Here is a 27,050-nt window from a genome sequence, read left to right as displayed (position 1 = left end):
TACCCACACCACGCTAGTCACACTGGCTTGCACGCTGTTCCTTGAATTTACAACCTGCTCCTACAGAAAAGCTTTTTCACTGAGAGTTTTCTTTGCCAGGTGCATTCTTTATCCACAGAACCACACAGCTCATTCTATTACTGCCTGTATTTCTTTGCTTACATACAACTTTATAGGAAAAGCATTCTTCTGCCTCTTATTATTGATCACCTTATTTTGCTTTCTCTTTCTTCACTGTACTTCTTTTCGCTTGATGTAGTAGATACTTATGTGTTCCTTTATTATGTCTCTTCTAGTAGAATATAAGTTCCATAAGTAGGACCTTGATTTGTTTTTTTTTACTGCTGTCCTTCTCATCATCATGTGAAAACCCAGAACATAAAGCAGCTCAGAGGGAAGAGTCCTGGCCTTTTATTTTAAAATGCAGCTAGGAAGAAGTAATTATTAAGATTACCCTGAGTTTGCTTGCTCTGTGGATATTATTAAAAATTAACATTCTAAACATTTTATTAAAATGAGCACTGTTCCTGCTAACCATCCTTTCCCACTTTGAGAATGTTTTCACTCAGCAGAAAACATGGAAATGAACCTGATTCTATATTGTATTAGAATAATTGCATGTATAATTTTATAATTATTGGATAATGTTATTATAAATAAGCTTGTTCTTAAAAAGCGTTAATTACATCAGAATACAAGACTCATTTTAACAAGGACTGAAATTTTTATTTCTAGATTTTTTTAGTTCTCTTTTTGAATGTGATGATTTTTTTCTTCATTGCTAGATTAGTGTTTGCTGAATTGTGTTTCCATTTATCTTGCTCCCAATGTCGCATTCAAGAAAAATATTTAGAAGCACACTGTAGTGACTTCTTCGGTTAATGTTACTTTACCAAAGTAGTATCTTCACAGAACTTAGAGTTTATAGAATAATGCCAAAAAATGTTTTGCCCTCTAAAGTGTATTTGAGTATCCTCTTCTAAAATCCATGCATTTCTTTGCAATATCTCCTGTCCAGGAGGTTATGAAAGATTGATGGAGACATTAAATCCAAAAACTAAAAGAGAAAAAAATGTAAATGTGAGTCTTCAGTTGACTTTAGAGGAGACATATTGCTTAATAGAAACATCCAGGAAACAATGATAGTGGGGCAGCAAATTCCAGATGAATTACACATATTCAGTATGCTTTGAAGCCGATGTGTATAGATGAACTTTTTTATAAAGCACTGTAATTTTATTATTTTTTTAGCACTAGACAGTAATTTTACAAGCATTAGTATTGAAAGAAATGATTCTGCCCCTTGTTACCAAAAGCAAAATTACTCTGCTCTGTTATAAACCTGTTAGATCTCTATCCCTACATCTTTTATTTATTGATGTCTCACAAATCTGTGCTTTATGTTTTCTTGTACAATCAGTAGTGTACCTCAAATGTTGAAAGATTTTTAAACTGCTAAGTAACAAATCTGCGAATTCATAACGATATTCTACAAAATCCAGGGTATATGTCATTTTAAGTGTTAAAATCAATATATATTTTGGTTCATTAGCAAATTACATAATGGCTATTTCTAGCATCACCACAGACTCTCTGTTTAACCAATTTGTAGTGTAATGCCTGGCCTGAAGCATTTCTATTTTTAGTTCTAATGGAACAGTCTTAAATTGCTTATTTTCTGTTTACTAAAGTCATCCTGCTTGTTACCATGGAAACTATGACAAGTGTTGTAGCTAACTATTTTATTAAATAAATTAAAGATGTAGCTGAACACTGTGAAGGTGCAGCATGTCATTTTTAAAACAGACTTTCCCACATCTGTAAAACCATGGTCAGCATTGTAGAAAATATGAAATTAATTCTAAATAAGGTCTACATTTCAAATTTGGGAGTCTATCCACATTTGAAAATCTGAATCATACCTAGCACATATGACTCTCCACCTTACAGAGTCTATATTCTAAAAGTATTATTATATATACCCATTGTATAATTCCTTGGAAATTAGAACATGTTCACCCACCAAAATAATTTCATAAATAATAATTAGATCTCCAGGCCCACCCTCAAAAGTCCTTCAACCTGTGATGTCTCACTGTATATCAGTATTAGCAGTAGCCTTTGTTCTCAACTCTGGCCAACAGGAGCCATGTTATAGGGATGAGAAGAAAGGAAAGAGTGTCCTCATACTCAGTTTGTTTTCAATAGTCAGAGCATAATAGGACACAATTTGTAAATGCAAGCATCCACTGGCCTTCCCACCTACTTCTGCTATGTGTTATTGCTCCTGTCTGCAGCCTGTTGGGGTCCTTTCCCTTTCCTACATCTCCCTCTGAAGTTCAGGCCAGACCCACCTTGCTCCCAGCCTGCTCCTGCCTCTACATTGAACCATCACTCTCCTCAAATGTCAAGATGGTGTCAACTAGTTGCTAAAAAAAGAAAGCAATCAAAATACATACTATAACTTGAATGACTGAGAGCTCTTCCTGAAGTTTTTGCATTTTAAAAATACAATACTTTTGAACCCAAACAAATCCTCAACCTGTGAGATTTCTGTCACCATAACTAAAAAAATATTCAAGACCTTGACAGCATTATCGAGGGCTAAGTGAAATAAACCAGAGAGAGAAAGACAAACACCATGTGATCTCACTTATATGTGGACTCTAACAAACAAAACAAAACAAACAACAGCAACAAAAAAAACAAGCTCATAGATACAGAGACCAGATTGTTGTTTCCTGGGTAAGTGGAGGCAGGAGATGGACAAAATGGGTAAAGAGGATAAAAAGGAACAAACTTCCAGCTCTAAAATAAATAAATCATGAGATGTAATTTACAGCATGGTAACTATATCATTAATTATAGTTAATAATACTGTATTGCATAGTATTTGAAAGTTGCTGACAGAGTAGATCTTAAAAGTCCACATCAAGAACAAAAAGAAAAAAATGTAACTGTATAGTGATGGATGTTAACTAGACAATGGTGATCATTTTACAGTGTGTACAAATATTAAATTATTATGTTGTACACATGAAATTAATATAGTGTTATATTTTAATTATGCAGCAACAGAAAATATTTAGAGGATAAAATATGAGGAAAGTGCTGTGAGGAGATACCCAGTTTTAGAAGTCAGATCCAAGAAGGCAGTCAGAAGTCAATTGATTTAAAAGAAGTCAACTTCTTAACTGTATTCTCTTAATCTTGGATCTGGAGTTTTCTGTTCAAAGATAGGTGGTAATAGTTGATTTTAAACTGAATCATCCCTTTATTCATTTTCAGGTGATTCTGATAAAATATATCTTATTAGCCCTGTAATTGTGCTTTTAAATGAATATCATATTTTTGGTTGAAAGGCTCAAACTAACACAATAGTATAGACAAATTGTCCTTATTTTCTAACAAATTACAAATCAAATAAAAGTATTGTAAGATGAGCATTGGGAATTTTTCACAAAAAAAGGAACATATGTAAGACAGAGTCAATAATTTACTATTTTATGTCCAAGAAATTAAATGAGGAAAAAGAAATAATTTCCTTAACGTTAAAATCAAAATAACACAAAATGAATTGTCTTCATTGTTTATATGCTTATATTTATATAGATTCAGATTTACACAAAGTATATAAGGAAAAGCTAAGAGTTGTTTTTCTAGAAGGTTAAAGAATATGTCTTTTTCCCTATACTAATTATTATAGTGGGGGGGTGTGAAATCAAATGAGAATTGATGTTCTGTTATTCCGTAGGGTAGTATGTGAATTATGTTGTAAATAACTTCTGGCAAACTTTGTGCATATTTTAAGTAAATATATGTGCAATAAAATATGAAATAAAAAAATCAAAGTATTTTTAATTTAATTTCAATGATCATTTAAGAAAAAAATTCTATAGGTTTTGATTAAAATTTTAATATTACTGCAATTTCAAAATGGAGACATATTTTTGACCTAACACTCATTTTTCATTCCCCTCAGGGTCCACGTTCATTTGCAACACTCATATAATTCCAGTGAAAAACCAAGAGGGTGTGGCCATGATGTTCATCATTAATTTTGAATATGTGACGGATGAGGAAAATGCTGCCTCCCCAGAGAGGGTAAATCCAATATTACCAGTCAAAAACGTAAACCGTAAGTAAAAGTAACACGCACATAATGTTCTTAATATTCTGCTATTGTAATAATTTTAATACATTCTTCATTTTGATTCAGTTCTAAAAATAGGTTTACATTTTAAGTAAAAAATTATATATATATATATATATATATATATATATATATATATATATATATATAAAAGCTGTAGTGATGTCACACTTTGATGCCTTACAGTATCAATCAGCTGCTTTCAAAGCCATTTGAATTGCACATCCTATAGTAAATTCAGTGAGTTCCCTGCTGATGGACCTTTAGGTTGTTTCCCAACTTTGACTGTCACAAATAATGCCAGAAGGAAATGTGCATATATATTTGCTATTCTTTTTAAAAAAAAACATTGTGTTTTTTTTTTTTATTTTTCAATTACAGCCAGCATACAATATTATATTATTTTCAGGTGTATAACACAGTGATTAGGCATTTACGAGTATATACCTTACAAAATGATCTCACCTGTATAAAGCCAGTACCCATCTGACACCATACATAGTTATTACAATACCACTGACTGTATTCCCCATGCTATACTCTACACCCCCATGACTATGTTATAGCTGCCATTTGTACCTCTTAATCCCCTTCCCACTTCACTCATTCCCCCAGTGCCCTCCAATCCCAATCTGACAACCATCAAAATGTTTTCTGTATCTATGAGCTTGTTTCTATTTTGTTTATTCATTTATCCTGTACTCTAGATTCCACATATTAGTGAACCCATAGGACATTTTTCTTTCTCTGTCTGACTTACCCCACTCAGCACAATACCCTATGGGTCATGTTGTTGCAGATGGCAAGATTGCATTCTTTTTTATGACTGAGTAATATTCCATTTTATATACGTACTACCTTTTCTTTATGCATTCATCCATTGATGAACACCCAGGTTGGCTCCATATCTCAGCTATTGTAAATGATGCTTTATGTTCTGTCGGTCTATTTATCCTTCTCAATCACACTGTTTTAAGTATACAGTTAATATCTGATATGACATGCTTTCCTTGATATTACTTTTAAGGGATTTGGCGTTATTTCTTGTTTAACATTTTATATGAACTTTAGAAACAACATATTTAGATGCAATAAAGATCCCTTTGGTATTTTTAATAGATTCATATTAATTTTATAAAGTAATTTGAGAACACTAACATCTTTATGATGTTGAGTCATTCTATACAAAACTGTATATTGTATGTATTTTCATTTTAAGTCTAATTTTTATGTCTTTCAGGAGTATTTTTAAATTTTCCTCACTGTTTAGTTTGCCACTTGGCATTTAACATTTTTGTTGTTGCTATTATTATAAATATGGTCTTCTCTTTCATGTTTTTAAGGCTACTGATATTTTCAGTATGCTCATTATGTGTCCTACTATTTTAGTGAATAATTTATGGTGACTTATACATTGACTCTCATGAGCTTTTCAAGTATGCTATCATATCAAATAGAGATTGCTTTACTTTTTCCTTTCCGATTCTTATACATCTAACAGTTTTCTCTTCTCTAATTGTACTGGCCTCCAATGTATTATTAAATACCTCCAACGTATCACTAAAAAGAAGTTGTTGGTCAACATTATGCCTTATTCCCAATTTTTGTGTGAATGCCACCAGAGCTCTCCATTAATTCAAATGATGGCATTTGGGCTGAGCTACATGTGTTTTAGAATTTTAAGAAAGTTTCCATCAATTTGTATTTTTTAATAGTGGGTGTTAAAATTTGTAAATTGCCTTTCAGTATCTGTAGAAATGAGTGTACTATTCTGTTTCCTTATTTTTATGGTAAATTTTATTAATAGGGTTTAGTAATATGAAACCATCCTCACATCTCTGGAAGAAACCACATTTGGACATGATGTATTTCATTTTATAATATGCTGTTGGATTCTTTTATCTAAAATTAATTTAGAATTTTTGCATCGATGTTCATTAGGAAAACTGATCTATAATTTGTGTGTGTGTGTGTGTGTGTGTGTGTGTGTGTGTGTGTGTGAGCAGTTTCATCAGGTACTGGTACCAACGTTATAATTCCTTAAAAACATAATCTGAAGTTTTTCCTCTATTTTCTATGCTACAGAACCATTTAAATAGTTTGGGAATTATCTGGATTTAAAGCTTACCTGTGATTCCTCTGTGAAATCATCTAGACCTGGTACTTATTTGTGGAGTATCTTTTTGACAAATTTCTTTTTTTTTTTCTCCAGAGATTGGTCTCGTCAAATTATCCAGCTCAATCAGTATCATTTTTTGCAAAGTTTTATTTCCCCAGAGGTTATTTATTTCATGTAGACTTTAACATTTTACTTTAACAGAATTATACAACGTAGTCTTTTATGATATTTTTAAGATTTACTCCATTCCTGTACGAATTTTATTTGTGACATTTCTCAGTTCTTTTATTTTTGTTTTCTCCATGTAAAATTTTCTTATTAATCAGCATTTTTCTTTCCATGGAACTACCTTTTTGTCAGTTTATTAGTTCTATTAGTTTTCAAACTCACAAATTATGCTTTTATTTTTATTATTTCAGTTTTTCAATCAACTTTCTTGCCTTTTTTCTATTGCATTGACTTATTTTCATTCTTTCACTTTTTTTTGATATATGATTTTAAAGCTATATATTTTTTCTCTAAGCACTGTGAGCTCTACCCGATGAATTCAGGTATATAGTGTTTTCATTATCGTTTTTCTCAAAACTATCCAAAGTTTGTTTTCTTAGTTTTTAATTCAAGAATTGTCTTATATAGAGTTTTTAATTTTCCAGTATGAAAGGTATTTTTTAAGTATTATTTTTTGTTAGTAACTTCTGGTTTTAACATTTTATGGCTACAAAATGATGTTTGTATTATTTCTCTTTTGGAATTTGCTAAGGTTAGCATTGTGGTTTATTATTTGATCAGTTTTCAGAAATGACCCATGTGAACATAACAACAAGGTGATATTTGAGAATATTAATTTACAAAAGTTAATACTATTTTTAAAACTCTACCTTATTATTATGTTGTTTAACTCTTCTGTATCCTTACTTATTTTCTGTCCTTTACATATGTCTCAGATTAAAAGAAATGTATTAAAGTCTTCTATTATTAGGGGATTTCTCTCTGTTTTTTCCTTATATATTCTAATTTTTTGTTTTATGAATATTGCTACTGTATTATTTCATAATTTCATTTAATATACTCATATAAACCATTTTAATTTATTACTTTAAGTTAGCCTGTATAACACTCTAAGGCATCTTCTTTTTTATTTATTAATTTTCTATCTAAATTCTACTGTATCTTAAATCATGACATAAGTTTTTTTTCTGTATTTTTGTTATATCTTTAAACCACCTTTTGGTCTTTGTTTTGGTTGTCTTTTTTATAACTTGTTAAATTAGATTTCCCTTTGTTTCTTATAAGAAAAATAATACTTCCTTTAAAATTTATAACTATAATAGGTATTTATATTTATTGATATGACTGATGTTTTTTACCTTTATACCAATATATTCTATATTTAAAAAAAACTATTTTAAAGTATTTCATTAAGCTATATTTTATTTTCTCTTACTGTCTGGATTTTGTTTTATTCTGTTTTTCTTTCATTTTATTCTTAGCAACATTTGTATTTCTGGTGGTTATAAAAAAATTTATATAATGTCCTTAATCCTTCCAGCATTCGTTCTGTATATTTTGATTCCTTATGAGCAAGAATAAAATCAACTTGTAATTCTTTTCCTCCTCTTTCCACCATGCATTTTTATGTAACAATATTATCTCTCTTCATGTTTATCTTTGCTCTGTTAAGTATGCCTAGTCTTCTACAATTAAATATTATCACTTGGCTGTTGCCTATTACCAACAAGGCACTCAACGAACTTATTTTGTTTTCTTCCTTCTTCCTCCTCTAATTTTGTTTCGTAGTGATATTTCTAGCTTGTCAACTATGGAATGCTTACATACTTCTGACTTTTTTTATAGTTTTAAATATCTAATGAAATGTGTTCAGTGTTCAACACCAGTCTTTTTGCAAGACTTTTCCCAAACATAGCTTCTTGGATAAAGGTCATTCTCTTGGAAGTGTTCATGGGTAAAATATTTTCAGAGTTCTTTTGTGTTCAACACAATTTTTCTGTAGCCTTGACACTTGAAGGACAGCATATATATATATATATATATATATATATATATATATATATATATATATATATATTTGGCTCACACTATAATGAGTATATTTGACTCACAGTTTATTTGCCTGGTGAACCTTATAGATTTCGTTCCACTCTTTTCTTGCATCAAATGTTGCTAATGAAAAGTCTGATATCAACCTACTTGACTTTCCTTTGTAAATGATTTTGATATATTTCTCAGAGTCCCAGAAAATTTTAGAAACAAACTAATAATAAGAAACTTTAATACTCATCTTTCAAACCAAAAGAAATTCTAAAGTCTATAATTGTTATTAGTATATGTCTGGACTTGACTATTCTAAGTCAGATTTTCCAGATACTATATGTAAATTCATCTATTATTTCAGGAAATTTTATAGAATTATAATTTTAAATACTTATGTTATTTCTGTTTGTTTTTCTTCTTCAGAGACTCGAGTAATATGCATGTTGGACCTTCTTTGCCTGTCTTTCACATCAATCACTTTTTCTTCAGCTCTTTTTTCTCTCTCTATTTCTATATCATTTTCTTGCCTTCTCCCATTTCTAACCTCTATTTCTTCTGTGTAGCTTATGATGTGGTCTTAATTTTTTAAATGATTTTGTATTTTTTCCCCTGAACTTGTTACCTATATTGTTTTAGCCCTTACTTTGCATTTTATTCTATTTGTCCAATTTTTATGGAGTTTTTGAATTCCTGGATTATAATCTTAATTCATATCTTAAATTGCTGACTTAAAATTTTAAATTCTTTTTTTTTAAGATTTTTATTTAAAATATAGCTAATGCAATATTATATATGTTTCAGGGGTACACCATAGTTGTTCAACACTTATACACCTAAATAAGTGATCACCATGATAAGTCCAACAACTATCTGACATTATGCCACACTATCACAATATGGTTGATTATGTTCCTGATGCTGTGCATTATATCTCCATGACATATTTGTTTTATACCTGGAAATTTAGACCACTTATCGCCCTTTACCTTTCTCCCTCTTTTTAAATTTTTCAATTACAGTTGATATTCAATATTATTTTATATTAATTTCAGGGGTATAGCAGAGTGGTTAGACATTTATGTAATTTAAGAAGTGATCCCCCTGACTAGTCTAGTATCCACCTGGCACTATACATAACTATTACCATATTATTGACTACATTCCCTAAGCTGTACTTTACATTCCCATGACTATTTTGTAACTATCCATTTGTACTTCTTAATCCCTTCACCTTTTAAACCCTGCTCTGAACCCCCTCCCACCTATCACCCCAACAAATCTAGTACCCATCTGACAACATACATAGTTATTACAATATAATTGACTATATTCCTTATACTAACTTACATCCCCATGACGACTTTGTAATAACCAATTTGTACTTCTTAATCCCTGCCCTTTTTTTCCACCCATACCCCCAACCCTCTTCCTATCTGGAAACCACCAAAATGTACTCCATGTCTATGAGTTTTCTTCAGATTTGTTTGTTTATTTTGTTCTTTAGATTCCACATACAAGTGAAATCACATTGCATCTGTCTTTCTCTGTCTGACATACTCCACTCAGCTCAATACCCTCCAGGTCTATCCATGCCACCACAGATGACAAGAACCCATTCCCTTCCATGCAAGCTATATTCCACTGTATATATGTACCTCCACATCTTTATTCATTCTTCCATTGACAGAAACCCAGGCTGGACATTGTAAACAATGTTTCAATGAACATATGGATGCACACATCCCCTCGATCTAGTGTTTTAGGTTTCTTCAGATAAATACCCAGAAGTGGGATAACTGGGTTTTTCTTTGTCTCTTGTTATAGCCTTTGTTTTACAGTCTATTTTTGTCTGGTATAAGTATGGCTAACCCAGCTGTTTTTGTTTGTTTGTTTGTTTGTTTGTTTCTGTTTTCATGAAATATCTTTTTTCCATCTCTTCATGTCTGTGTGTGTATCTTTCAATCTGAAGTGATTCTCTTGTAGGCATATCTAAGCGTTTTGTTTTCTTATTCATTCAGCCTTCCTATTTCGAATGAAGCATTTAATTCACTTACATTGAAAGTAATTGTTGATAGATATGTAGTTATTGCCATCTTATTATTCATAGTTTTTTCTTCTTTTTCTTACAGAAGTCCCTCTAAGATTCCTTGTTAGCTTTTTCTAGTCATGGAAGCTCATGATCTGTCCTTTGATTTTAAATGATAGCCTTTCTGGGTAGAGTAGTCTTGGTTGTAGATCCTTGCTTCTCATCACTTTAAATATTTCTTGCCAATCCCTTCTGGCCTGCAGAGTTTCTGTTGAGAAGTCAGCTGACAAACTTAGGGGGGCTCCCTTATAAGTAGCTAGTTGCTTTTCTCTTGCTGCTCTTTGGATTCTCTCTTTGCCACTTTAGTTATAATGAGTCTTGATGTGGGCCTATTTGGGTTCATCTTGTTTGGCTGGCTGTGGACTACTTGGTAGGAGCTACAAAGAGATCCAAGGTTTTTCACTGCCTTGTGCTAACCCTAGAGGCATGTGGGAGATGCCATACTATGACCGAGGACATCTACCACCCGTACCAGGGCTGGGGTAGCTCTGCAAAAAGCCAAGATACCCTGAAGCCTGCTGCCAGCTACTGGCATCCTTAAGGTTCAGTTGCTGATAAAGCCTCATACAGTAGGTGAGTTGGGTGAGGCAGGGTCTCAGGTAGTCACTAGGGAGGGAAGAGTGGTGTTTACCAGGTTAATGTAGATTCTGGTTTGGTGCCAGTGCTGAGCCTGGAGCTCGGAGTCAAAAGTCTCAGAGCACATCAAGTCTGGTTGTCCCTGGCCTGGGGCCAGTAGACTCCAGTAGTTTTCCAAGAAAGAGTGTGTTGTTGGTGGGGCTGGCTGCTCAACCAGAAAGTACCACCTGGTGTGGGGGGATTTTGGTGGGGTGGATTCCCAATGAGTCAGCATCCTGGAGCCCCAGAGCTCATTAGATGAATCAGATTCAGAATTGGCTGTGAGCATATGGGGTGGGCTCAACACATTAAAGATGGTGGCTGCCTGCCCAGATGTATGGGAGAAGAACCCCACACAGGGAAAATGGTAACTATCCTCCTGCCCTGGCCTCAAAGCCACACACCTCAGTCTGCTCTCTATATGCTTCTGATGGCCCCTGAGTCACTATTTCTCCACTGGAGCCCAAGGTGAATGCCAGTGAGTGAGTGAGTCTGTGTGGGAGCCATTTAAGAGGACATCTGGGTTTCCCACAGCCTTCTGTCCCACCGGATGTTAGATTCCTCAATGGAGGAGATGTTGTGGGGGCACCAGTACTCTGGACTGGGGAGCCTAGAGTTGAGCTCAGGTCCTTCACTCCTCTGTGGGGAACCCCCATGGCTGAAATATCCTTCCCTATTTTCAACCACCATGTGGAGGTTTGGGACCAGCCAGGTTTGCATCTACCTCCTCTTACCAGACTCAATGTGGCTTTTTCTTTATACCTTTTGTTATAAAACTTCTGTTCAGCTAGACTTCAGATAGTTCTCCAGGTTGATTGTTCAATAATTAACTTGTAATTTTAAAGTGTTCATGGAATGGAGCAGGCACAGTGTTTATTTACTCTACCATCCTGAATCTTTAAATTCATTTTGATATGTTATATATGTCTTCTGTTTCATAAGTAGATTTTTAGCATTCTTTAGTATTTTTACTCAGTGTGAATCCCTCTATTCTGAGGGTAAACCCTATTTGAAATGTGTTCCACCACTCCAAGGAGACTTTTTTATTCCCCCATTTTACTTAGTTTCTGCCTGACTCTCTCTTGCAGTGTACTCTCCTAAGCCAATTCTGATGGTCTTAGGCATTTATTTCCCTGCCTATAGGTAAATTAAAACCTGTAGTGTCTCTTTCTCTAATTATTCGTTAGGCATAGTTTATGGGTATTTTCATTTGACTCCCTTATTTATTCTGTGGTTTTTATAACGATCCATGAAGAAATTGAAATTTAGAGATCTGTCATTGTCAGTGGGAAGCTGAAAGCCTTATCACAAAATTTTAATATTTGAAAAATAAAATTGTTGTACTGCATATGAATTCAGATAGCAAAACACATATGAAATAAAAAAGAAAAGTCCCAAAAATCTATGTTGTGAACCTAAGTATAATACTAAATAAAATGTACACCAGCTGAGAATTTTTATAGCATCAGTTACTTGTTTAAGTATGTCTAAATGACAGTACAATATTCTGTTAAAGCAATATTGGGACAAATATTTTAATATAATATGATTTCAATAGTCTGAATACATTACGCTGAACAATATCACACTTGGGGTAAATTGTCTTTCAAAATCACTAATCTCCAGGTAACATATATAGAAACAAAATTGTAGTACTATAAACACACACACACACACACACACACACACACACAGAAAAAAAAAAAAAACTATTATAATACAAAGTCTTATTCTTTTAAGTTGACAACTCTTGATTTCTTTATATTTTCCACTAACAAAATCAGTCATGATTGAATGATTCCTGAGACTATGCTTTAGGTAATGTCAGCCTGTATTTTGGCCATAAATATCAATAAGATAATTTGTTTGGGGGATGCCTAATTTTATTTCTTCATTGTCTTCACAAATTGTACGTTTTTTCCATAGAATGATTCTCTTGACTGGTCCTTTAAATTAAGTGGAAGTAAAAAAAGGAAAGGTGTATCAGCAGCATGGCAGAAAGGGGGTATTTTTAAAAAATAAATAAAGTATCAATTTTGAATTGAAATGAAAATTGGAGAATTAAAACTTTTCATGAATGGAAAATAACTCACACAGTAGCCTCCCAGGATATAATACATAATCTGTGTGACTTTATACTTTGATTAAAACAGCATCTCATGTGAAATGATAACAAATTCAGAAGAAATTGTTTCTTATTTTGTAAACATGAATAATTTCTTTTCCTATATTCTATCATTATTCTATCATTATTCTTCTATCAAGATACCCTTCTATCATTATACACTCTAGTTTCCTATACTTAGTGTCTCTTTTTTAAGGGTTGATTGTTAGATCAAGCAGAAAAGTGACAGAGAGACTATGCTTGGTAGCTTCTGATACTGTCCAATTTTTACCTTATGTTATGTCTGTTCTTTGGCAAACTACTGATTTTTTTTGTCTTAAAGTATAACTTAGTATACTATAACTTTCTCTAAGTGTGTAAAATAATGTTATTGGTTATTTCCTACATTGTTGTTCTAGTGATGGCCACTAAAACAAACAAACAAACAAAACACAAATAAAAGAATATCAAATGTGATACATCTTTTTTCACAGAAATATCTTACCTTCAAAATACTTAATTTCTTATTTAAATAATGAGTGTGTACGTGTGTGTGCATGCACCCAAGTGGTGAGATTTAAGTGATAGTATTGGGGAAAAGGCAAATGTTTGAGATGTGGGTTCTGTAAATTTAAATGCATCTCCAGAATTGTAGACAAAATAAAGGAAAAAATTTGAAGTGATAACACAAGAAACACAGATGAAAGTGAAGTAAATATTTATTTGAGAAGATTAAATAATAGAAAAGGAGCTAAATACACAATAGAAAAGATGGATCATAAAAACGGACTATGATAAATTGGGCTAAGTTGTAGAAACCTAGATACTTGTTTCGTATTGAATGAAGTGGTATATCATTTCTCAGCACCAATATTTAGATTCCGGGTTAGGAACCATACACAAAAGTGCACACCTTTCTCTAGGAAGAACTAATTTTTCAGAAACTTATTCTTTGTCTAAGATATAAGACTAGCCACAAATAGATGGCTATGTCATTTTGAATAGAGCAAATACATGAGAGAGTATTATTTTGATAGGTCTATCTATAAAATTGATAAATTCTGCAAAATTGAGTAAATGAATCCTACATAATAAATATAAATACCAAATAGAAGATATAATTTTTTTTTTTTTTTCATTTATGTCTTCTGTAGAACCTCTGCAATCTAAAAAATGAAAATGATACAGAGTGGAAAAGTGATTGTACTTTTTTTAACCAACTAAAAGGAGGCCACATCTAAAGGAAATAATAGCACTGGAAAAATGTGTTTTATGTTTTTCTTTGGCTCTAATATATCTGGTGCTCTGAAATATTTGCAAAATGTGGAAGATAACCAAATTATGCATTCTAGCTTACACTATTAATTTCAAAATTAATTGTTGTCAAGTTTAAGAAAATTTTGCTTTTTATTATTTTAAATAAAATATTTTAATGTTTTATTTTAAATAATTTACAAGTATATTTGTATTTTATGTTTCTTCTTTTTTATAGCAAGCATCTAGAATCACCAGTCTGATTCACACACACACACACACACACACACACACACACACACAAATACACATATATTTTAATTAGTTAAAAATTTCTCAAGGGGTTTGAGGAAACCTATTTTAAATTTTAAAAACATATATATTTTGATAACAATATACATCCAAACAAATGAATGCATTCTATGGTTTTAACTTGTTCATCTCTAGCTCATAGCATGTATCCTCAACATTTTGCAAATAGTAAGTACTCAATACATATTTGTAGAGTATATAAATAAGTGGATAAGTTATTTTCACATTGAGTAATTGTTTGGCTTTCCCTACTGAATCAGCATTAGCCAGATTATCTAAGTCAGTGATTCCTTAATTGTGAGACCATCAGTATCATCACGCAACATATTTGAGATGCATGTTCTTGGGCTTACATCACAACTGATTCAGAAATAGAGAAATTCACAATCTGTGTTTTAACAAGTTTTTCAAGTCATTCTGATACCCACTAAAGTTTGAAAACTACTGGCCTAAGTTAATTAATATTTATATAAAACTATGAAGATAAATTTTAAGTGAAACAAAATGTGAAAAATAAATAAAGTTAAATTTCTATAGTATCTTATTCTTGCAGTAATTTTCAATATGGAACTTTTCCATTTAATCTTATTAAGGTACTATAAAGGAGATTTCATTATCTTTGAAATGAATAAAATTACACTCTTCAAATCAATGTAGAATTTTACTTTTATGCTTACTATAGTAAAAGTTTGAATTACTCTAAAATCTTCATCTGAAGCTAATTCTACACACACAAAATACAGTTTGATAATTTAGGGAATTATCTAGCTAATGTAAGTCATTAAAAATGTATTCATATACTTTAGATTCAATATTCTGAATAATTGACACCTAAAACATATATTTGCCTGAATAGCTACGTTATTCCCTCAAATTTGTATCTCAATTTTCAGACCTCAAGCTAAGAAACAAATAAATTTTCTGTGTAGCTGTTTTATAAAAGACATTCATAGTGCTTTTACTATCCTCCATTGGAGCTGAAAGTTATTCTTTAATTCAAACATGAAGAGCTGCTGTAGTAAAATAGTTTCCCACCCAGGGAGCATTACTATAGAAACAATCTATTATTCAGATGAATTTAATTAAAGTTTCTACAATGTAACTAATGTTTTCTACTATCATGTGTTTAGAAGTTTCCTCTCTTTAAAGATTAAATTTGATATAGAAAAAGGTGTCATGACATGGTTGCTAAAAGAAATCTGAGAAAAGTTCAGTGATAGGTTGCAATCAACGGTGTATCTGTTTCCCACTGGGACTTGGGCAAAATTATATTTCTAAGATCAAGAACATTGCTGGTAGTTGAAAAATATCAAGGCTTATCCCCTCATTAACAATATTGTTAGCGAGGGGCTAATAACTGCTTAAATCAGCATAGCCACACCAGAGCCCCCCCATGTGCATATGATTTGGAAGATTTTGCTCTTCAGCAACCCTCAAATCAGGCACAGTCCTATTAATACAGCATTTGGGTAACTGGTGTTTGGACCATTTGTATTTAGACACTCCATGAAGAATGTCCCTGTCAGTGTGATAACTACACGGTCATCCCGGGTCAATCTAGGTTAACACGTTAGTACTTTCATACAACTTACGAATGGATTCTTTAACTTGGCATTTGGAAAAGCAAGAAACAAGTTGAGCAGAAACAAACAAACAAACAGACAAAAAACAAACAAAAAAAACAGTGTGGGTAAATCATTCATTGACTTATTACGCAGTTATCATGTAAAAATCCTAATCAGGTTTACATGTATGTAATGCTGGTGTGTTTGCTTTCATTTCCAATCCCTCCTCACTGAGGGATGACAACCTTGGGTGACTAGCAGCAGTCATGATGACCCAGCCAGGTTGGGAGCAGTGCCTCTTAGACATCATCAGCGTTTGTGAACCTGTTCCAGAAGTTCTCTGCTGCTGCAGCTCCTGGATTGTCCTCATGCGTGCTGCAGACTTAACTTCCCCCACCCTCCACATACGTGTGCTCACTGTTGGCTCAGGACTCACAGTGCTTCAAGATTCCAGTTTGGTCCTATACTTACTGCCTTATTGTAAGAGCTTGCTTTTTCTCCAGTATCTCTTGCCCTAGGAAACGTCCCACAAGACTTAGCTTTCCAAGGTATTACTGACCACATCTGCTCCTTCAAAGAGTCTCATATTTTGCTTCAGGTTTACTTGGTCAGTGTACTCCCTGGTGATTGTGTGTTGTCACTACCACCAGGACCGTACTGGCTACGCTGCCACATTTGTCACCCACTAGTCAGATGAGCCAGGTCAGATCCTTGCCCTTACGGGGTATCTCTTTGAAAATTGTGTCCCTAAAAATAAAAGGCAGATATGTCAATTATCATCAAATTTGATCTTTGCTCTCTTTCACTCAGAGATTAGAGTCATATTTCACTGCACGTCCAGAACTATTTGGCTGGAGAAAAATCTTGCAGTGATTTTAAGGCTTCCAAGTTAAGTGTCAGATTTGTGAATATCCTGATTTTAGAAAGATATATTGCCATTAATTCACAAATCCTTATTCTGTGTAATAAGAGCTAATAGTAGACTTAATTCAGATCATAGTTTTTTTCAGACCAAAAGCTGTCTACCCTCCCCGCTGTGTCCCCCTAGACACTATGCCTCTCAGCTGGACACCTTCCTCCGGGCTGGGACAGCCCTGTTGTTGGCAAATCTTCTGCTGAGAATGCCCAACTCTGCCCCTCTCTGGGAAATGTCAGAGGCAGGGAATGGTCTTCCAAAGTTATGGCCCTCCCCATGGCGTGGCTGTAGGAGGACCTGGTGCAGGGGTGCAAAGGGCAGATACCCTGGCTTCAGTTCTGCATGACTCTGAAGGACTACCAAGCCCCAGAGCTCTAGGAGGACTTGGTGAAGCTTCAGCTGCATTTGCAAAGCAGTTGACCTTCCTCTGCCCAGCCCTGCCTTCCTCCCTTCCTTATAGGCATATCTCCTGAGAACATACCCCTTGAAACTTTATGCCATCTGTTTTCAGGGATCTAATCTAAGACACCTCTCATCACGCCTAATCCTTTGTGAGGGAAAGTATCTCTACTCATGCCTTCATAGTAACCCCCACCCTACCCCCCTACACACATATGCCCTCTCCTTACCCCACTAAGTTATCTAATTTGCATGACTGCTTGAACTTAAGTTTCTGTCTACTTTTCAGTCCATAATTCAACTAAGCAGAAACAAGCAAAAGTAAAATGCTTCTACTTTATATTTAATAGAGTGTTAGTAGTAAAATTATTAGATAATTGTTCTACAAAGTTCTAAGAGTTTGTAGAAATGATGAGCAATTGAACCAAGGGAAAGATTGGGAATTTGTAGTTGTGAGTAAATTCAATGATTAGGAATATATGGAGGATTTTTCAAAAATATTTGCTTTTCTGCAAAAAAAACAACATTGTTTCTAATATCCTTAGGTATATTCCTAAGTTAGAAAAGTTGTTTGAGGCCTAACTGGCACAACATTTTTCTTCCAAACTCTAGTAGCTGAGAATCAGCTCTGAGAGGAGGGAGGGTGGGAGGGAGAAAAAGAGAAAGAGAAAAACAAACAACAGTTCAGGTTGATGACATCTCAATTTGGAAAAGTTTAGTAAAACCATTTTCTAAAGTCTCATTATCCAAGGAGAGAGGGTAGAAATGTAGTTGTGATCATTCTAATTTTATGGGAACTGTGATTAGCACAACATAAGTCAAAACTGAAAGAAATATTAAGAGTCAACTAACTCTAGGAGATCCTAGGGGACGTTAATGGAAAGGTTTGGGTTAGGGGAGGGGAATTTTGTTATTCAAGCTCTGAGATCATGAAGTTGTGTGTATGCTTTTGTCTACATTTATTTAGAGGAAAGAGTTATTATTCTCATTAGATTCTTAGGTTGATGCTTATGGCCCATGGAAACACAAAATCTTGGGTAAAACTGAAGTTAAATCAGGGAAACTGCTGTTTTATTCTGACTTTACCCAGATGTCCTCTTTGACCTTGGGCCAACTATTTCACATCTTGGCATATTTGGTTAAAGTCATAATTCTAGGTTTTTCAAAGAGAAAGATGATAAAAACATCAATGTGCCTTCAGGGTGATAAATAAAAAGCTCATAGTTAAATAGAATACAGGATATATTAAAATGCAGCTTCCAAATTTAAATCCAGCAGCTTCAAGTGACATATCTGGAGAAAGACACATGGTAGTAGATACTTGTGAGTTTCTGTATGTTAGAGACTATGTATTCTCTTAGGTGAAAGTGATACATTTAAATAAAGTCATGTTCATGTAAGTAGTTTATCAATACTTATAATTATTTGGGAGAATGTGTAAAAAATACGTAAAATAAAACCGCATTCTGCTGTTCTTATTTCAGATTTATCCAACATTTTAGTAGATAAACTAAACAGTAACTATTTAAGTTATTCAAATTAGAATACAAATATAGTAAAATATGGAGACTTAGCTCACAAGGGTGTTTTTTGGTGTTAAAAGCCATAACAGGATTACACTCCTTTACATTTTATATTTCATGCCCAAAAGTGCTAGGATTAAGCAAAATTCTCAATGTGGATTCTTTCCGCATGAACTGCAGTTAGACAGCTAAATCTGTAATGCAATATAACATGGTCATATTAACCTAGTGATGCAGAAAAGACCATCTGTACCACCTTGGATGTGACTAAACTATAGGAGCAAACTAAATGCTTTGTATGGTCATTAATTTAAGAAAGGCAGTGAATGGTTTTTAAAGTAAGAGGGCAATGTAACTGATGAAAAAAATGAATAAAAGTATGCATTGTCCTTCATTGCATTGTAGTAAGCTTGCAGAATTGATTTATAAACTGCTTTATAATCCAATTTCATATGCATTTAAAGCTAATCAAATGACTTGGATACAGCTCACTAATTTTTAACTTGGCTATTTACTAGAGTATATAAAAGTTGGTAGTAGAATTATGTAAGAATTCTTGCAAACCAGTTACTGTGATGCCCTGTTATTTAATCTTATTTACACATTGATTATTCTGATCTACATACGTTTTATTTTTCCAGATTTTAATGTTGAACACACTTGGGATTTGTCTATGCATTGTGTCATGTCTTTTACCAGAAAGATAAATTCTATTTCAATTATATTTAACACTGTTAATTTTAGTCCACAAATAAAAGCTTACAATAATAAATTACCCTGCTTAATTCTACAATTTTATGTAACAACTATTTTACATAAGATTCCCTAGATCATGAAGAGCCTGAAAACACTTCTGTGTATGCTCTAGGATCAGAATAGTAGCAATTAATAGGTGAAATTAACAATAACAGCTTTATCTGGTACATAGGGTAGGGTATGCAATTCACCATTTCCATGAGCTACTGAGTTCAACTCAATCAATCATTTTTGGTAAATACGGGTAAACACAATTTCAAGAGGCTAAGATTCTCTAATTAAATTGGACAGAACAGTTAAATATTCTAATTTTTCTACAGTAAAAATTGAAGCACGTTATCAGTTTAGAATCCGCTTGCAGAAGTTCATTTGCCATGCTCAAGCAGTCTGTCAGAGCTGGGTTTTGGAGAGCAAAACAGACAGGGAACCTTCTATGAGTCCTACAGTCCACATAGGGGAGTGAAATGTTAATAAGAACATCGACAAGTGTATAACTAGGAACCATGTTGAAAGTTATGAAGGGGATGCTTCTAATTCAGAAGGAAGAAAAAGCTTCCCAAAGAAATAACTTTGCAGCTAAAACTGAAAGGAAGAGTAACACAAGGAAGCCTTGAAAGAAGCCTCCGAAGGAATTAAAACATCTGTGAGGCTGGATCCTAGAGGGCAAGGGAGGAAAGACGAAGTTGCAGAGTGGAGAGAGTAGCTCTTCCTCCCCAAAGGAGGAAGCTATATGGGAGCAGTGAAAGATTAAACAATAGTCTACATGATCAAAAGTGAACTTTTTTTAAGATTAAAAAATATTTTTTAAAGGATGAACAATATGATGCAATGTGGAAGTGATTAGCATCCTAGTATAAGAAATTGGGTGAACCAATAGTAGCTTAGACACAAGTAAGAGCAGTGGAGATGAGAGAACAGAAAAATGATTATTATTGAGGATTACTATTAAAAAGATATTCCATAGGTGGAATCAACACAACTAGAGAATTGATCAGATATAGGGGATGGAGGTGAGAGAGAACGGTAATTAGAATGGCCCTCAGATCTCAGACTAAATGGATAGTGAAGACATTCACTGAAATAAAAGGGTCGGGGGGCTGAGCTTGGGGAGATAGATCAGGAGATTGGATTTGTTATGAAATTTTAAGGTGTCTTTAGGAATTCTAAATGAGGTTGATGAGGTTATTCTATATGCAGGTTTGGAACTAAGAGAAGAGGTCTGGGATGGAGGTACAGATTTATGAGTCATTCAATTAAAGGTAGACTTGAAAATATACGTGTCCATGAGACCATCCACTAGAAATGTATCCTAATATAAAGCGCAGGAACGTTCATGAGTTTTGAGAATGCTCTTTCATGTTTTAAGACTACCTTCAATCCATTGAGGAAAAATTCATAGTAAATATATTAAAGATAGTGGTGCCCATGAAACTTAAAGAATATAAGAAGGTAGATTTTACTGTGGCCTGAAGACACCACCTGACTAACTAGAAAGACAACAAATAATTGTAAAGTTACAGGTGATGTGGATTTAGGCTGCTGTGCTGGCGATAGAAATTATAAACTCTGCATTTTCTTACAGACAATTCTCAGAAAATCTTTGAATTGTACAAGATTGTTTGATTGCTTTCTCTTATTATTTCATTTCCTTTAAGGATATAAGTTTTACCTTATTCGTGTGTTTTTTTAAATTATTATAAAAGAATGCATGCTTATGTGACAAATAATAGAGAGACATAGAGAAGAATACAATACATTGTACTTCCCCCCTTCCAAACCCACTTACTTAGCCAATCAACATGGAAAGCTTGGAGTATGTTCCTCCACAACTTTCTCTACTGCCATAAAACTCATGTGGACAAATACAGGTTTTTAATATTTTTAATGAATCAGTATCTTCATAAACACATTAAGCTGAAACTTTCATTTTCACTTAACACTCTATTTGAATAACCTTCTAACCAAAACATATACGTATTCTTGTTTTTTTAAAGAACATCATTCTCAAAGTATAAAAATGCCATCGTTTATTCTACCATTCTTCATCTAATGGATATTCAGATTGTGTCTAGTTTTTGTACCTTGTGATATACTATAAATAGAATCGCTGAATCAAATGAAAAGTGTATTTTTTTCATGTCAATAGATATTGCAAGATGACTTTCCAAAGAATTTGCAGCAATTTGCAATCCCACCAGCAGGGTCTGAATGTTCTCCAGTGCTCCCTGCCAGCAGTAGATGTCATGCTTCATTTTGTTGTTTATTGCTAAATTGGAACGCAGAAAATGATATACCCTTGTTTTAATTCGCATTTTTACTACCAGTGATCTTATGTGTTTATCAGCTAATATTTTAGTTTTTATTGTCTACTCTTTAATGTTTATATTTAGTGGCCCCTTTTAAGCATCATCCACTCTAAGATATATATAACATTTCATGCCACATTCTCAAATATCAGAACAACAACAACAACAATCAGGAAAAAGAAATCCCTACCTTTACCATACATCTTTTTCTGAAACCAAGAGCCTTGCAAGAATTCCAGATGGAATGAGGAATGTCTTATACACAGTTGACCCTATTGTTTCCATTTACCTTTGACTCACAATATTATCCAATAAAAACCTTGTGGCTATGTCAGGCTCACTCCTTACCCCCGCTTCATTCCCTTCCCTCTTACTTTCAATACAATAACACCCACCACCCAGACCCATACACTATAACATTTCCTGTATCTGCCCCTTTTACATACAGTGCCCCACTCTCTTTTCCTTTCTTAACTGTGCCCTACCCTTTAAATTCCCTTAAAGAATGGATGGATAGTGAATATATGTTTTTGATTTATTAAAACAACTTCATGTCATTCAAATAATGATTTCATGTCACTGGAGTATATCTAATCATCAGAAACATGGTAAATTTATTTTACTATTTTCTTACTACTTATATAATAATTCATATGGGATTCAGGGAAGTTTTTTACAATATCCCTCATTCCAACTGTAAATTAATAACTCTTTTTGCATGGTATTTACATATGGGCCAACAATGTTTGGTTGTTGGTTTGTTTTAAGGGATATATCCTTTGTCATGTAATCATGCTAATTTGTGTCTCTACTTGTAGGGAAACTTTTTGGGTTCAAGTTTCCTGGTCTGAGAGTTCTCACTTACAGAAAGCAGTCCTTACCACAAGACGATCCTGATATGGTCATAATTGACTCATCTAAACAGAGTGACGATTCAGTAGCCATGAAGCACTTTAAGTCTCCTACAAAAGAAAGCTGCAGTCCCTCTGAAGCAGATGATACAAAAGCCTTGATACAGCCCAGCCAATGTTCTCCCTTGGTGAATATATCTGGACCTCTTGACCATTCCTCTCCCAAAAGGCAATGGGACCTACTCTACCCTGACATGCTGCAGTCAAGTTCCCAGCTGACTCATTCCAGATCAAAGGAAAGCATTTGTAGTATACGGAGGGCATCATCAGTGCATGATATAGAAGGGTTCAGTGTCCACCCCAAGAATATATTTAGAGACAGACATGCCAGTGAAGGTATGTGTGAGTTTTTTTGCTTTCTTTTTAAATATGAAAAAATAAATTAATGGGTAATGAACAGTAATTTCTATATTATTTTTAATTTCAACATTAATCCATATGCTCTCAGGGAAGAAATGTGAGTAAAAGTTACTAAAAATATGAGTTCTACATTTAGTTGTTCCTGATTTCCTCTTTGAAACCTAGTGAATAATTTGGTTTCTTCTGGCCTCTTTATCTGTGTTTCTGAAATAGTATGATAACCATTATCTGCCTACTTAATGGAGTGTTAATGAATTAATGCCTAATATAAGATTGCTTAGGTCATGGTACTGTCATCTCAAGCATAATTAATTTCGCTGCATTTATCAAACAGTCAAGCCCTGTGCAGAAACAGTGGTGTGCCATCACAGGACTATTTTATTGACTAACTCTTTCCAAATGAATTGCTGTATGAAATGTACATACTGAGTGATCAGAAACCTCTAAACTGATTAGGGGCAGGGAGGGAATAGGTAGGGGAAAGAGGAAAGTTTCAGGGAACAAAAAAAACAAGCAAACAAACAAAAACGCTGAAAGTCTTGATCGCAACCAAAACCAACTTGTAAAGCAAAGTCAGAAATCATTTCTCAATCATAATTAACACAATAATGGATAACATTTGTTAGTATTTACTATGTGAAAGAAATGTAACTACTTGACACACATTCATTCTCATCACAACTTTATGAAGTAGGGACAATTATTAAGTCCCATTTTATAGATGAGGAAACTGATATGAGGTATAGATATGCTAAATAAATAACTGGCCCAATTTTATATAGTGACAGAGCTAACCTTCAAACCCAGGACTGCCTGTCTCCAGAGTCCACAATCTTTTGCAATGCTTTTCTTCCCTACTCCTGCTCCATAAAAACCTCACTGTAGGAGGGGTCTGTTGAGTCACTAAACTTGCCCCAGTGGGTGTGAGATTTAGCGTTCCGATTGCATAAATGCATCAGTTCCACTTTTCTGAATCCTATATATTTGGGTTCCTGAGAGATTCACTGTCCTTTCTGTGGTATTCATTCCTGCAATGGCCCATCATCCCCCAGGATGCTGCTGCTGTTACAATTTTCTTTTTAAAACATAACTGATTACAGGGCTCCTGAGTGTAGGGTACTGGGCACTTTACCAGCTAGTCACAGTGATTTTTCAACCCTGATTTCTCGTCTCTCCCTCCTCTCCTATCTACTCTTTTCTTAAACTGCATGAAGCTTATTGCCTTTTTCCAAAGATGTATCATGCATTTTTCTAGCCTCATTACTTTGTTCTGCCAGGAATATTCTTCCCAATTTTGCCCCTCCTTACATTTCTACTCATACCCATAAGAACCCATTTCCCCTTCCCAAACCAGAGAAATTAAGTGATTTTTATACCTGAGTGTGCAAAATAGTGTTTACGAATATTATAGCATTTAATACATCCTACTTTATATGTCTGTCTGTCATTCCTGTTAGATATGCAAGCAAATTATTATGTTGCCACGAGCTCCTCCAGCACAGGAGCTGTGGCATAGTTAGCTCTGCGGCCTTAGTATCCAGAACAATTACCTGTTTCATGGCTGGAACTCAATAAATATTGGTGTAAAATCCAGAGGACAATGCTTCTGAAATATGTTCCAAATTTGCACACATCAAGAAATAATGAGTTACTGGCTCCACAACGCCCTAAAATGTAAACCAAAATCTTAGGATTGAGGCATCTGGGGAATCTTTATTTAAAGGTCACAGCAAAGTAGAGAGGGCAGAAGAGGTGAAAGAAAATGAATTGGCCCCAAAAAATTCAAAAAGAGAAAAATTAATATCACGGCAACAGAAGGAACAGTTTTCTATAAGATAGGTTTGAGAAACTCTATATGGTAAGAGAGCAATTAGCATAGCCATTTTAATCAGAAATCCAAAGAAGGTCAAAAAGAGAAAGAAAAATCAAATCGAGGATTTTCAATCTGCATAATCGTCTAAGATCCTATACCATATAGTAATGGCATGCTCAATATCTCCTCAATGAACGATAGCTCTAAATTTTTATCTGTGAGTAATGGATCTTATGGCTAAACAACACTAAATTCAGCATGGTAATTTAAATGATGGGCATATATTTTAGTTAGTTAATCCAGTTAGTGTAGTCATCTTTAGGAATTACACTGACTTTTCAGAGATTGTCCTTATTGCCTAGAACCTGAGTTACAGTATAATGACATTGAGAAACAATAACTTTGAATATTAAATGATACATAATCAATGCATTATACAGACATAGACTTAGCCTGTGATTTGACGAGGTGCTGAGTCGGTTAGATCAGATTTCACGATTTAACTTTATTGTATTCAATTTTATGTGTTCTCCATTTACTGATATAATTATGAGAAAAGATGATTTAATAATTTTGATTTCTTGGTATGAATTCTATATATGGACGTGAGGTTTTCAGATCACCTTCAGTTTTCTTCCGACACCCAAGTTATGTTATTTTTCAAAAATTTATCATTTTCTTGCAGGTGTTTCAGTTAAAGTCTGGTTATTGATTGATAAATTCAGAGGGCATTTTGTACTTCAGCTTTAGAATAATTTTAGCTACAAAATCACTGACTAGCATAGAAGAAACTATACTTCCTAAGGATATATATTTGATATATTTTACAAACTGAGCCACTTGTGAGGGAAGATGGAAAATTTTTAAAACTGGTTTTAATTTTATAAATCCATATAACTGGTTTATAGGTTAACCCCACATGGACCAGATTTTGAATTCATCTTTTTGTCTCCTACTTCAAGAAAAAATAATGTCCTCCTATATGGGCTATCTTTACAGGCTTTAAGTAATTTGAAATATATTAATGAACAATATTTTACCTATCCTTCCATTTAATCTACTTTATCAAGTACCTTAGAACTGTACTTCTCAAACCCTTTGTGGTGAAGGACCAGAATTTTCTATCTAGCTCATCACTGACCAATACATTTGGAAACACAATCAAAATGCACTGCTAGGAAAATGAAATTTAAAAAACAGACATACAAAATATAAACACCAATTGTTTGATTATTAGGTTGAAAGATGTAACATTACACTGTCAAACTGCTACAAGACTCTAAACAACTACTCTAATTTCTGCACTTATACTGTCATGGAGGAATAACAAACAGATCTAGCTGGCACCAGCACACACACCACAAACTCCGTCTTAGAATGTCCAGGCAGCAGTCACCATATAATGTAATTCTTGGTCAGTATTTTTTTTTTAATTTATAATTTTTAATATATAATTTCCTGTTTTGGTGAGTAAAATTAGAATTTTTAACTACTTGAAAATACTTGTCACTTTACTAATGATTTTTGGACTCCATCTTGAATGGTGATAATTAATTCAGTGTAATCGAGTTCTCTTCCACTATCCCTATTTGCTTTTTATCGTCCCTCAAAGACTGTAGTGTTGTCATCTAAAGTCACAGTTTCAGTTGTGTATCTCTGTCCAAGGCAATGTCTACGCTAGCAATTCAATATGCCACACTATTGAAATTGCTTTAATTGTAAGCTTTGAAACAGTTATGATATACCAGATTTTAAATATGCACAGTATTAGAAGAGATGTCAACAAATGTTGAACAGATTTTTCAA

At 33.7% G+C, this 27,050-nt stretch overlaps 1 protein-coding gene across 7 annotated transcripts in view; it reads left to right on the top strand.

The window, feature by feature from the left end:
• Positions 1 to 27,050, top strand: part of KCNH7 (potassium voltage-gated channel subfamily H member 7) — a 438,357-nt gene that overhangs the window by 284,445 nt on the left and 126,862 nt on the right. For all 7 annotated transcript variants that reach the window (XM_088794493.1, XM_074337138.2, XM_074337148.2 and 4 more), the window contains exons 3-4: positions 3,983 to 4,138; positions 22,979 to 23,407. In XM_088794493.1, the coding sequence (XP_088650619.1) occupies positions 3,983 to 4,138; positions 22,979 to 23,407 (585 nt within the window). The remainder of the gene's footprint in view (positions 1 to 3,982; positions 4,139 to 22,978; positions 23,408 to 27,050) is intronic.

Source organism: Rhinolophus sinicus, chromosome 17, assembly GCF_057876585.1.
Source record: "Rhinolophus sinicus isolate RSI-liver-muscle chromosome 17, RSI-T2T, whole genome shotgun sequence".
Taxonomy (NCBI): Eukaryota; Metazoa; Chordata; class Mammalia; order Chiroptera; family Rhinolophidae; genus Rhinolophus; species Rhinolophus sinicus.
The sequence above is the reverse complement of the archived record's forward strand: the minus strand, read 5'-3'. Positions and strand labels throughout refer to the sequence as shown.